Here is a 12,504-nt window from a genome sequence, read left to right on the forward strand (position 1 = left end):
TCAGCAACAGATATTTGATAGCAACAATAATGGCCTGTGTAATCATTTTGTAGTGCAAGTTAATATGGTTAATAATTATTTAAGATTAAGATTCAACTTTATTGAGTACAAGTAATAAGACAATGAAATGTAGTTTACATCCAATGGGGCTTCTTACAACTATTCCCCATTAGTCAGTCAACATATTGTTGTAAGTTTTAGTCAACCATCAGCATCAACACTTTTCCTTCTCCTATTAACTGACTTGAAAGCTCTTCAAAGTCTGGAGGATCTTTCAACAACACCAGGAATGTGCTGCATTCCCTCTCAGGTAACATAATTGTTGACAGACGCTGGTTGACACTTTATGATGTGACAGATGTTTCAAAAGGAGCTGGCATGCTGGGCACTTAGAGCTTCAGTAGTGAGCCAGCGCCTGGACTCATAAAGTTAGGAAAAACTGCCATAAAAACAATCATTTAACTGCAGGTGTAACTACAAAAATTTAGGAAATGTACAGAAGCATTGGAATGGACCTAGGCTGCTGAATAAGAAGGCTAAAGTACAGTAAACGTTTAATATGTTGTGTTTGAAGTCAAGGGAGCCCAAATGAGAGGTGTGGATTTCAGCATGGTGTAAGGAAAGTTAAAAGCCTCAGAAACTTGTTGAGTTTTTTAAAAAAAAGTTACATTTGAGTGTTAATAAGTTCACTATCCTGTTGAACTACACTTTGATAAGGGTTGAAAAGTCTTTGATAAGTGTTACCTCACCCTCTAATCAGTATTCAAGCATTGCAACAGATGCAAATCTCTTGTGCCTCTAACACAAGTTTATTTTTGGTCGGAATAGCCCTTTTCTCTGAACAACAAAGGACATGCGTGCTGGACAAACAGCACCCACCAACACACAGCTGTCCCGTCCCAGGACAGCGAAGCATGGAGGGAACAAAGAGCAGACAGATGAAAAAAAAACGTTTTCTTACTTACCAAAACGGTTGCAAATCTTTCCTCCAATTCACTAGGCTCGGGCATGGGTAGTTTCAGAGGCATGTTGTGTCCCCTGAAATCAGTGTGCTGGTCCATGCTCCCTGCGTTCCCCATGTTTGTCCAACAACTAGCCTACAAGTTTTCTCCCTCCTTCTTTCACTTGAGAAATTCTCCGCACGGCGAAAATAAATAAAAATATCCTCAGGTCCTTTGGTTTTGTCACTCTCGCAGACTTCTTAGAGGTTTATATCCTGTTCTTCAACATAAAGCACATGTGAAGGAGGCAGCATAAAGCGACGGGTCCGAGCAGCAGCAGCGGCAGAGCCCCTGGTGAGGCATTTTCACGGCGGAATGAGGAGACCTGGAAACTTCCACACGGACCTTTCTTCGCTGTTATCCGTATCTTGCACAATTTCGGCTCCACTCCCAGCCGGTAGTAATGACGACAAGCATGATTCACGCTTTTTTGCAATCCCCCCCGTCTCCCCGTCTGTTAGTAGTGAGTGGAACTGCTTCGATAATCCCTCCGCTGCTGACCAGCTAGTTAAGGAGGAGGGGGCTCCACAAACACACACACACTCACAGCACACACACCACCGCTGCACGATTCATCCCTCCCTACAATAGAGTCCTTTCAGGGGGCAAGCCTCCGACTTCTTCTCGGGGCGTAGTTCCCAAAGCCGTCGCTAAGGAGATGATATTTGTTGTGTTGCATTGTGGTACTTCGAGTCCATTGTGAGAGAACTTTGGTCCCCCCCAGGATAGTTACAGGGGCTCTTTGAAGGGAATTCATTATGTACTCTTCATGTAGGTTATGGGCTTTTAGTCAATATATTTTAAATCATGTTAAAGGGGTAGCCTACATGTGTTGCCTTTATGAATAAAAAAATGAAATATCAAACTTACATCAACTTCATTTTAGAGTTGATGATGTGAACGTTTTTTTCCCCCAGAGTAGGCCTAGCTTGTAAATTGGCAGTCTACTCTAGCCCTATCTTTAGGGACCATAACACTTTATTTTACTGTTGTTTTTGTATCACTTTACATATACAATAAACACTTTGACTTTGCCATGGCACAGGTGTAGCTCACAACATGAATATAATGTCCCAGTAAGCTGGGGCATCGACCTATAATGTGCACCAAAACCCTGGAACTAGCACACCTGCATTTAATCTTTGATCCTTTTCACAAAAGACAGTGATGTTTAAATGTCTACTATAAAAAAAGTCTACTATATTATAAAATACTATTATTCAAAGTTATCAAAGCAATATTTATCAAGTGACTCTAGGTAATCACTAATTTTCGTGGTTATGTAAAATCTCTTAAATGATTGCATGACAACAATTGTATGATGACATAAGCTGACTCCCTTAACACTCCCTTAAAGATCTCAACATGGAATGGGATGAAATCTGATCTGCTGGCAGGGTGGGGACCACATTACGCACAAGAGGATGACATCAGCATACAGCGCTCTGGAGGCGATCCAGAGGTTCTCCAGATGCACAGTGGTTTTATTCAGGCTGCTGGACTGATTCAACGGGGGATGGTGTCACATCTGAGGTTGCTGGCTGGAGACATGGAGGATGCTTAACACGGTTGACTGAGCTCATACAAGAATGACGTGTCCCAAGTTAAACTTGTTTGCTCAGACTCCTCCCCTTGTGTTGTATGATGTATGTGATGTGTAGAACATGTGTATGCACTTACTGGGTTATATTTACTCAGAGGATGCTGCTCATTATGTTGTTCATTCAAACTGTGTATGAAGGAAGAAGCTTGAAGATTAGAACTCATTCCAACAAATGCAAAAAAAAACATAGGACCAGTATTTGGATGTTAAGAGTTTGTAAAGAAACATCCATCATTTTAGCTTTAATGAAAACTGACTGGGCTCAATTGATTCAATGTTGTAAAGATCAATTTGCATACATTATGTCATCTTAATGAGTAATGTTTATATGTGTGCTAGAGTATTACATGACATATTATTAGTTCTAATGCAGTTATTTATATCTTACAGACATCTGTGTAAGTTATTCTTGGGAACACAAACTCATGTAATACACTTTTCTCATAATTCCAGTCTCTGTGAATGTGTGGTTAATGAACCAATTATGTTATAACCATTACAAACAAATAGACCTCACTGTTCACTGAGAGCAGAGCAGTGCATGACTTAAGATAGACAATTGATGGTATGTGCTGCATTACAAGCATCGCTGACCACAGCTGATTGTGACTCACAGCAACAAAAACGTGTTATTCATTGACAGCAATCTGGCCAGTACAGTTAATATCTATTTACATTTATATATGAAGCATTTACCAACATACTGATGAGGTTTTTGAATGTATAGATTGAGGGGGCACCTTGCAGCTGCATTTCCAAGATGTCTAGGGGAATATGAGACTCCAGATATATCCACAAGGAAATATAAAATGCAAAGGAGATGCCAGAAATAAAGACAGCACAATCAGAGCTCTGTGTGAGGAGGCTCGGGGAGTTCTATTGGCTGCTCAGTTGAGTTAACATCTGTGAAATGAAGTTCTCTTAAGAGAAGACTCATGGAGTTATGGCCCTCAAAAGGCTGGAGTGGAGCAACAAATGCGTCTTTGTTTCTTAAATTAAGGGCTGGGGACTTCAGTGATGAAGTAGAGATGCAGATGTAGCTGAGCAAGACGTAGTCCTGTAAATCTTCTGAGCAACAATGCCCTCTAATGTATGGAGAGTGTATTGCCCACTCTGGGTAAGACCGCTGTCTGCAAATCACAACTTTTTCAAGAGGATAAACAAATCAAATAATTATTGACTTGGTGAAATTAACTGTTCCAGACGTTACACCTGGAAACAATGAACCCTAATTCCAACATCATACATTAGTGGCCTGAATGTATGTGCACCTTTTGTTACAAATCATATCACCATCCAGTCTAGGAACAATTATTTTTGACAGTCAGGCCTTTAATTGATTTGTTTATTTACACCCAAGATGTGGAGGTTTAAAAAAGATGAAATATGAATATTATAGGTCTACACATAAACATAATGCCAGAGACTGAGTATCAAACTATATTTATTGTATACAGTATAGGGACAACAAATAATGTACAAATCAAAAGAAATATGTCCATGTCACCCTGCAAAAACTAAGTGGACATGATATTTCTACTAACACACGAGTCCAACAAACTAAGCAACTGTTTGGATAGATTTTTGACAAACATTTTAAAATTGGCAGCAAAGTATTGCCTGAATAGTTTATACATTAACTGAAATATATATTGTTAGATGAGATACGCATTTTCTTCACTGGCAAAGATGAAATATTTGTTTTCTAGAGTCCTGAATAGTTGGAAAGAAATCAATGAACACATCGAGAGAACTGTTCTGTTGCTGTGTGACAACAAAGACCACCGTTAGAGACAGTAACCCTTTACATCAACATATTATATATTAACCAAACCCTTTTATAAAAGAATATTGATTTAGCCTTTTGGTTCAGAAACATTACTGTACTTTATTTACCATTGGGTTGAGGGTGACCATATTGAGGTAAAACATCCATATGGATTTGAAGTTGCATTTGTCTTGGGCATGGATACATCAAATAAAAAAAGACAACTTTATTACATGGGAAATATGTTGTTCCTGTTTACAAAGAATAACCACAAGCTCCCATCCAGCAGTTTTCCTCCATAGCAATCCTATCAAGTACATGAACTAAAAGTAGCTGAGGCCCCCCTGAATTTAAATGCTCACAACAATCTGGAAAACTTACAAGAAGAAAAAGCAAGGTTTTGGCTTGTAGTTTAGCTTATGGTTTATAGACATGCGTGAGGTCATTTCAACATCAAAAGTATGCAGTTGTTTTCCCATTACGAGCCATATCTGATCTGAGACGTGTCCCTGGACAATTTCAAATCATCCATTAATGTGAATAAAACATGTTTCTAAATTACCCTGCATCTCAAAGTTAATTTTTGGCCCAAAATGCAAAACCTTCTACCTTCTTCTATGTTGTGAACAGCCTGACCAAGCAGAGTGAAAAAAAAAAAAGGAGAACAAATACAATAGGGAAGAACTGGTGTGGATGTTCTTTCCAGAGTCCAGGTCCAACTTAAGAAAAGACTCCCCCGGTCTGTTGTTGAAATACATCAATAGTGTCCTCATCCTCCATCTCCAGCTGTAATAACAAAACATATATATTACTCTACAGCCAATGCACAATATGTCTCCTTAGAAGTAGAGCTTGGTATCAAACCCTCAATACTTCTGCTTTGTTTTCTGTAATTCCTGTTTCAAATGAACATTTTTAGACAAATATATTAATGTTATTTTGGGGATGGCTACTAGTTTTTAATATTCATATTTTTTGTTCAATAAAAATTGTTTTGGGCTGCACAACATATTGTTTTACATTGACATTGTGCACACGTGCTATAGTCCCATCATAGGAAGTGCAATGTCAGCAAAGTAACATGTGTCATGACAAAAGGAAAACTCTCATGTATCATTGTTCTTTACTTATCCAGTGTTTTCCAATCATTTCCTAGTCTAGGTGCTACAATTTCATAATCAAACAGGTATATTTCTACATTTCTCAATTGGCAGTCCTGCATCTGACCAGGTGAATCAAATCGATGGGTCATAGTCAGCTGCTGGGTGTGTTGGTTTGGAAGGCCTGAAGTGTAACACCCCAGCAGGGAGGGACGGTGCGCCAGACACAACTGTAAAGTCAGTTTTTCTTATATTGTGCAGCCCTACTGTGAATGATGAATATTCACTCATTTATCATATCCATTGTTACAATACAAGACCAGCTTTCACTAACCTGTGAAGGTGTGTCCGTTTCATTAATTGGCTGTCCATCAAACCTAAACCTTATCTGACGAATTGACAGTCCCTGTAAGACAAAACAAACAGAAATGAAATATTGCACCCAGTAGCTATAAACCAAAAATATAAACAACAGTTGGGTCATTCATTCCATTGTGATGGTTATTAAGTCAAGGTTCAATTTACCGACAGGTATATGTTTCAGTCTTTCAGAATAAACGTACCTGTCTTTCGCAGTAGGCTTTCATTAGTTTGCTGAGAGGGGTATGCCTTTTAATTTTGAACTGTACAACTGACCCATCCTGACCAGCTACCTTGAGGTTTATGTGTTCATTCTCCGTCTTCACTCCCTCCTGCAACAAAAAAACACTCATTAGCAAAAAAAACTGAGATATGATGACATTATCCAATATCCACTCCCACATGATGCTAATGTTTATTTAGAGGGGGTCGAAAAGTGCTGCTAGTGAATCCTGACGACGACCCCCATTACACGATGACGAATTAAAACCACCATGTGGGAATGTATTGAAAAGTGCATTTAATTTAGATCATAATCATTCAGGAAGACAACACTGTTCAGTCTTCCTGTTTCCAACCTCTGCCGTTACTACCATGGATGTATTTATGGTTAGTACAAGCAGCCACCAACCGCCATCATTTACCGTTAACCTGCCGGTGTCCGGTAGTATGAGGTGACTCTACAACAACAGCAAACTCATGTTAGCTTCCGTTAAAGTTTCAATAGAAAGAGCTTGGTCATAGCGACGAGCTTAAACGTTTCAACTCCAACCCACACACTCACCTTCATAACTCCATATAATTCATCTCACAAAAGTATTTATATCATTTATTCTACATCATGTTGTTGCTTTTTTTACATTTTATTTACATGTATATAGACTTCTGCATTTACTTGGTTACTTAAAACCTTTTCTACAACATTTAGCTAATGTTTTTTTAATTTGACATGTTAATAGTTGTATTTTCCTGCATGACTTGCACACTGGTATTGCAACATAATCGTGTACTATTTAGTTATACTCTTTTTCTTCTTGCAATATTGAGTATAGTTGTATTTCATATACAGTATATTTATGTTGCATTGTTGGAGGAGCCTTAGATTTAACTTTTAATTGCTATAACTACACTGTAGCTCCCGTGCACATGACAATAAAGCATCTGAACCTTTCAATCTTGAATCATTTGTGTCCCCCTGTGGTTAGCATAGCAAGCTAGTCATGTTCAAACTGGCGCTGAAATCCACAATGGCGCAAAGGGAAAACACAAATCATTCATTTCACTTGCAATCTCCGAAGCCAACGTTAACAAACCTACCCTCAATGTAAGATTAAACAACTAAGAAACGTTAGCTAGCAGTAGCGGATGCTCATACTGAGGGGACAGTCCAAACAAAGCGCTGTTCGACAAAAGATCCGCTATTTGGTCAACCTTTGTTTTCTCCGTCGACCCGCTCAAATGCGGAGTCTGTAGCCTGGAAGCAGCTAGCGTTAGCTTAGCTGAATGTGCTAACGTTAACTTGAAACTGGCACCATTAGCAGCTAACAGCAAACACGAACAAGACGTTCCTTCGAAGAGACAGAGAAATGTTACAAACCTTTGGCTTCTCTTCAGACATTGTGCTGTTTTACCGTTGGTTTACTGATAACGCAGAAGCAGGCTGTTAACTGTGAAGCGTGTTATCAGCTCCTCCGGCTCTTTCGTTTAGATCAGGAGCGCGCGCGTACTGTGATTTGAAATTTAATTCGACAAAAAGGAGTCACGTGCTTCACGTTTATTCGTGAGCGCGGATACGTGATCTAATTTGCGCGTTCCCGCGAGATAGGGAAAACAAAAGGGCCCTTCTGCATTTGACCGAAGATCCAAATAGTTAAAACAACATTTGCATTGGGACTCAGAAACAAAACACAACAAACCAAGAAGAACACATTGCTCTCAGGAACTGCAACATGAATGAATATATAGAGAAACACTTGCAGAATATTAGTTTCCTTGGTGAAGTGAGAGATATATGAAAGCACACATATGAAATTACTTTCCACTGGGTTTAATAGTTCCATTATTTCTCTCAGTACAGAACAGTTTCATTTGAATCCTCTTGTTTCTGTAAAAGTGTTTGGGTAAGGTGTGTCAGGGAAATTATGACATTTGTAAATTATGGAAATTGATTTACTTCTTTTAAGTCACAAAAGAAAATTAAAATGTATTTATGTTATAAATCGTAGCAATAATGATAAAACATGTTATTTATATAGCGCTTTTCCTGGTGCTAAAAGCACTTTACAAGCAAGTAAAAATAGTCCCAATTGGTTTCAAACAAAAGCTGCACAATAATCAAATCACTCGCATGTAGTTCAAGAAAACACATTTCTTTCATCCATTAAGTCACATGTTATAAACTTTTTATATAAAAATAAATGTTGTACTTTCAGAACAGATCAGTAAAATAGTGCGTATTACAACTAAAATGAAACTGCTGTTATTTAAGAACCACAATTGCTCTGAACTTCTCTTGAGTTGTACAAAACTAACAATACTGCATGTTATGCAAAATAACACAGTGATTTTGTATAGCTTGTTGGACAATATGCTTTGAACTAAACAGAATCTCATATTATGAAAAGACAAAAGAAATATCAACCTGGTTTAACAGCAGAAAACAATGTGCATAAAATATTAGGTGAAGGAAACTGTGTAAAATATGGTGCACACTTAGTCAAAAATAAATTCAGATCATCTTGGTGACATGTTTTGACAAACACTGAAATGAAATCAGATCATCACAGTTTCATATCTTAATGTTACTGGCATCAATAAGATCAACTTAAGGATTTTTGGTGGAGGAATCATCGCTGAGATTCTTCTTAATGATCGTCCATACGGGCGTATGGATTTTCCTTTGCAACACCTACAAATAAAAATAGAGAACAAATTATATACACATTTTATGGCTTCCAGCATAGCACTGTATTGAAAGAGTTTTGAAAGTTGGATGCAAATACAATTTTCTAAAAGCAAACATATTTCTAAATTGCTTGTTTTCCCCAAAAACAATTTCAATAAAAATGTGGAAAATAAATGTACACTGTTTATGCAGAGTCATTTTTATCCAGTAGATGGAGCTAATGTACTAAATTGGTTGTTTTTACATTGCTTCTTTCTCTTGATTTGTGATGAATGCTGTTTTCTTGTTTTATCGGCTCAAATGTTGTTATCTTTATCTCATGTTGTCTCTTTAATTGTATCCCATTATACATTCATTTTGCAACTGTTTCATCATTGAGTATGTAAACAAAGATATATTTTTTTATATTCAAAAAGTACATTTATTACCCACTTAAACTGCACAAACAAGGAAATAGTCTCACCATATTTTTGCCTGATCTCGTCATGTCTCATCTGCATTTCTGTTCTCCTGTAGGGAGAGAAACAAAGACAAATTGTTGGACAACAGAGAACAGTGGATGCCTTCACATCTACACATTTTGAATTCTCAATGAGGATCAAAACAAAGTACTACTGTAGAGAGCTGTAGTTTATACCAAAAACCCTATTTCACATTTGATATAGAAATATTGATATTAGAAATACTATTAGTTTTCTTTAAATGTCCTTATTAATGTTTTTTATCAACATAATGATGTGGACAGTCAACTAAATGTAGTGCAGGAGACTCACTCGTATGTTAGTTGTTTTGTTATATCTACAGTATAATGACAGTACCAGTAATAAGGGTCTCTATTTTATCTTTTTTTAAATCCCGTCCTCATAGCCATTTACTTTGCTTTCTGACGGCTCTTCCTTGCACGGGTTTGTCGCTCAACCTTCACGTCTTCTCTCTTGTTCCTAAAATAAAAGAATATGTGATTATACATATATATGCATTGCAAAATAAATGACAATAGTGAGACTGATGTGCTTTGCATTCAGCCTAATACAGCACGTAATGGAGCATGCAACAGTTAATCAGTCTTATCTGTATATCCGTCTCCTCATCATCCAAAAGCCATTGGTGTACTTGGTGTGAAAGCGGCTAATTGATTACATTAACAAAAGGCTAGACCACTTCTAAATAGAAAGATTCATGTTTTTTCCTCAAAACTAAGCTGCAGCTACAAATTCTGGCAGGCTTTTGGAGACGGCGGTATCAGCCTGGCCTCGCAGAAAATCAACCCATTGTGTTCCCCGTCCTCCTCCTGCCATGTTAAACCACATTTCAGAGCCAGCACTTCACATGGCTTTATGCTTACCCAACTCTTTCACACTTGCAGCAGCAGCAGCAGCAAACCAGAATGCTGATGATGATGACGCCGCCCAGCACTGACATGGTGATGATCAAAATCTGGAAGTTTACTGGAAATAAAAAGGAAGGTACACAGTGAAAAAGGAAGCACTGAATATGAGTCAATGCATCGCAATACACACTACAGCTCCGGTTGGACAAAAGCAGTTGGGCTCTTAGTAGACCAGAACATTGTCGTCATTTAAAAGTGGGCTATGGTTCTTCTGTGGAGAATTGGCACTATAATCATTAATTCAATCAGTATTATTTAAAAGTACTAAACTAGTCGCATACATTTTTTTACTATTGGTAAAACAAAAAAAAGTAGTATTTGTCTGATATATGTCATATACTAGGGCTGTAATTATTTGTATTATTGATTATTATATGGATTGATTAATTGTTTGACTTCTAAAATATCATAAAATAGTCATAAATGCCCATCAGCATACCTGAAGCATGAGTTGAGGTCTTAAAATTGCCTGTTTAACATTGATTTTACTATCAAGTAAAAAAAACAAAGTAGTGACAAAAGAATGTTTGTCATTTCTATTTTGAAAAATGACCCGGACAATATATTGATATTGCGATAATAATTGAAGGACACAGCCACATCAGGTTGGCATTAATGGTGATCTGAGGCCTTGGGTTGACTGAGCCTTTTTTCACATTTAAGTGTAATGTAAACGTAGTGAGTCTTACCCCAACACAACCCCCATCGTGCATCATTCAGTGGACACACACTCCTGGGGGGCAAGATGTTCTTCACTGGGTAGTCCAAGCATTGTTTGGTTGGTGTACACCACAAACACTGCAACAAAAACAGGAACAAACACTGTGCTTAGGGTCATATTGTTGGTCATAGTATTACTAACAACACGGAAGAAAGTTACTTGCAAAAATGTCCTAAATTGGGATCAATAAAGTAATTCTTATCTTATCTATCTGTGTTTGGCTGGAGTTTAACAGACTTACTGTTACATTCTGCAGACATTCAGAGCAGCTGGTGTTGGATCTCAAGGCACAGGGAACTGAAACAAGTTACAAGTTACAGATTGTTATATTGTAGGTTATAGGGCATAGTGACCTTCCTTTTATGGTGTAAATTCAAGCAGTTGTATAAATGGCCTAAAAAGAAAGGAAATCAAATCTTACTAGAAGTTAATATTTCTGGCCACTGGGAAAAATCCTCAACAGAGTTTACAGTAACACACATTCACATTACAGAGAAACTTAGTTAAAGTTTGTTTGGAAGCCATCACAATGAATTAAGATGATAATCTTTGCTCATAATCCATTTTCTGTTATCATGTGACCACCCCCTGACCCAGTTGTGTACACAACAAAGCACAACGCCTCGGTCTTAAATGAAATAAAAACACACTTACTCGTGTCTGGAGCAGGAGTCGAAGTCTGCGCCTCCGTGGTTATAAAAACACCGAAGAAAATGAAGGCTAAAATAAAGGCTGAAAGTGTGTAAACTCCGGCCATTGTGGAGCGAGTGGGAGCTCGTGCGGACTGCGAGAAACAACAGCAACACTAACCTCTCAGTCCGGAGGGTGGACCCCTCTGACGTCATCAACCCCTGACGCTCGTCTCATGAAACAGCTGCAAACATATGTTAGTGATGCCAGGAAATAAGTTTATTGTTTGTATATATGTAAAAGAGAAGACATTGTCGAGACAACAGCATTTTTTAAAACAGCAAAAAAAAGTATATGTAATTTGAAACGTTCCAAGGCAGTGTAACTTCTCATTTGCTTTTCCTTTGTTAAACTATAGTGAACAGAAAAGCAACTGCAATTGTTTATGTTTTTTATTTGTATTTTACCTTATTAAATGACCAAATATGAGGCGAACCTCTCGGAAGAAATTTCCAAATAAAAGCCCTCGTCTGGTGAAAGACACTTTAAGATAGATAAAGGTTTTTAGATATCATTGGAATTACAAGAGGCCGTTGAGCTTTATAATTGATAATTTAATTTCTCCTGTGCATATTATTATTAATAATCCTGCAACTACTACTACTACTACTAATAATAATAATACTTATTGATCACCAGGGGGAAATTCATAGAGCTACATAGCAGCACATCCAGTAAGTATAATTAGCCCCAAATTGACCAACCAAAACATTAAAGTGATTAACATCATAAATGCATCAATAGTTATAAAAACACAATATAACATAATACATTATTCTGAATGGTATTTTACTTTTAGTAGAGTTCTCCACAGCATGATGATCCAGTACAGTTAATAAGATGTGTCTTATGTATGCAGTATATTAAAATCATGCTTATTTTGGAACAAACCTCTGCTTAAATTCTATGCTGCGTTCAGGTCACATCGCTCAGACCGTCCCCTTGACAAAGAGAGGTACAGAACAA

General features: G+C 37.6%; 3 protein-coding genes across 8 annotated transcripts in view; all 3 read right to left on the reverse strand.

Annotated features, from left to right (window-relative positions):
• fmnl2a (formin-like 2a) overlaps positions 1–1,615 on the reverse strand; it is a 46,805-nt gene extending 45,190 nt beyond the window's left edge. For all 5 annotated transcript variants that reach the window (XM_034134345.1, XM_034134347.1, XM_034134348.1 and 2 more), the window contains exon 1: positions 966–1,615. In XM_034134345.1, coding sequence (XP_033990236.1) covers positions 966–1,079 — 114 coding nt within the window. In that variant the 5' untranslated portion in view covers positions 1,080–1,615. The remainder of the gene's footprint in view (positions 1–965) is intronic.
• Positions 1,616–4,031: 2,416 nt separating this feature from the next.
• On the reverse strand, positions 4,032–7,550 carry sumo3b (small ubiquitin like modifier 3b). The gene is made up of 4 exons (XM_034134498.1): positions 7,430–7,550; positions 6,036–6,164; positions 5,807–5,878; positions 4,032–5,158 (listed from the first exon to the last, which is right to left on the reverse strand). The coding sequence occupies exons 1-4, from the start codon at positions 7,448–7,450 to the stop codon at positions 5,093–5,095; spliced, it is 288 nt and encodes a 95-aa protein (XP_033990389.1). The 5' UTR covers positions 7,451–7,550; the 3' UTR covers positions 4,032–5,092.
• Positions 7,551–7,863: 313 nt separating this feature from the next.
• On the reverse strand, positions 7,864–11,702 carry pttg1ipb (PTTG1 interacting protein b). 2 transcript variants are annotated; one of them, XM_034134679.1, is made up of 7 exons: positions 11,503–11,702; positions 11,090–11,145; positions 10,817–10,925; positions 10,083–10,185; positions 9,613–9,678; positions 9,201–9,247; positions 7,864–8,740 (listed from the first exon to the last, which is right to left on the reverse strand). In XM_034134679.1, exons 1-7 carry the CDS (start codon positions 11,603–11,605, stop codon positions 8,697–8,699), a joined length of 528 nt encoding a protein of 175 aa, XP_033990570.1. In that variant the 5' UTR covers positions 11,606–11,702; the 3' UTR covers positions 7,864–8,696. The 2 variants fall into 2 exon arrangements, with proteins under 2 accessions (XP_033990570.1, XP_033990569.1); XM_034134678.1 differs by having other exon boundaries at positions 11,090–11,151; positions 11,503–11,668.
• Between the last annotated feature and the right edge of the window lie 802 nt (positions 11,703–12,504).

This window comes from Trematomus bernacchii, unplaced genomic scaffold (assembly GCF_902827165.1).
Source record: "Trematomus bernacchii unplaced genomic scaffold, fTreBer1.1, whole genome shotgun sequence".
NCBI lineage: Eukaryota > Metazoa > Chordata > Actinopteri > Perciformes > Nototheniidae > Trematomus > Trematomus bernacchii.

Excerpts from the sequence above, each read along its gene's own strand:
- sumo3b (XM_034134498.1), bottom strand. The coding sequence starts at position 7,450 with ATGTCTGAAGAGAAGCCAAAG. Across the intron at positions 6,165-7,429 it reads TGTCTGAAGAGAAGCCAAAG|GAGGGAGTGAAGACGGAGAA; the intron begins GTTTGTAACATT and ends TTTTTGTTGCAG. Across the intron at positions 5,879-6,035 it reads AAGCCTACTGCGAAAGACAG|GGACTGTCAATTCGTCAGAT; the intron begins GTACGTTTATTC and ends TTTGTCTTACAG.
- pttg1ipb (XM_034134678.1), bottom strand. The coding sequence starts at position 11,605 with ATGGCCGGAGTTTACACACTTTCAGCCTTTATTTTAGCCTTCATTTTC. Across the intron at positions 10,186-10,816 it reads ACGATGGGGGTTGTGTTGGG|TAAACTTCCAGATTTTGATC; the intron begins GTAAGACTCACT and ends TTTTATTTCCAG. Across the intron at positions 9,248-9,612 it reads AAGAGCCGTCAGAAAGCAAA|GAGAACAGAAATGCAGATGA; the intron begins GTAAATGGCTAT and ends CTCTCCCTACAG.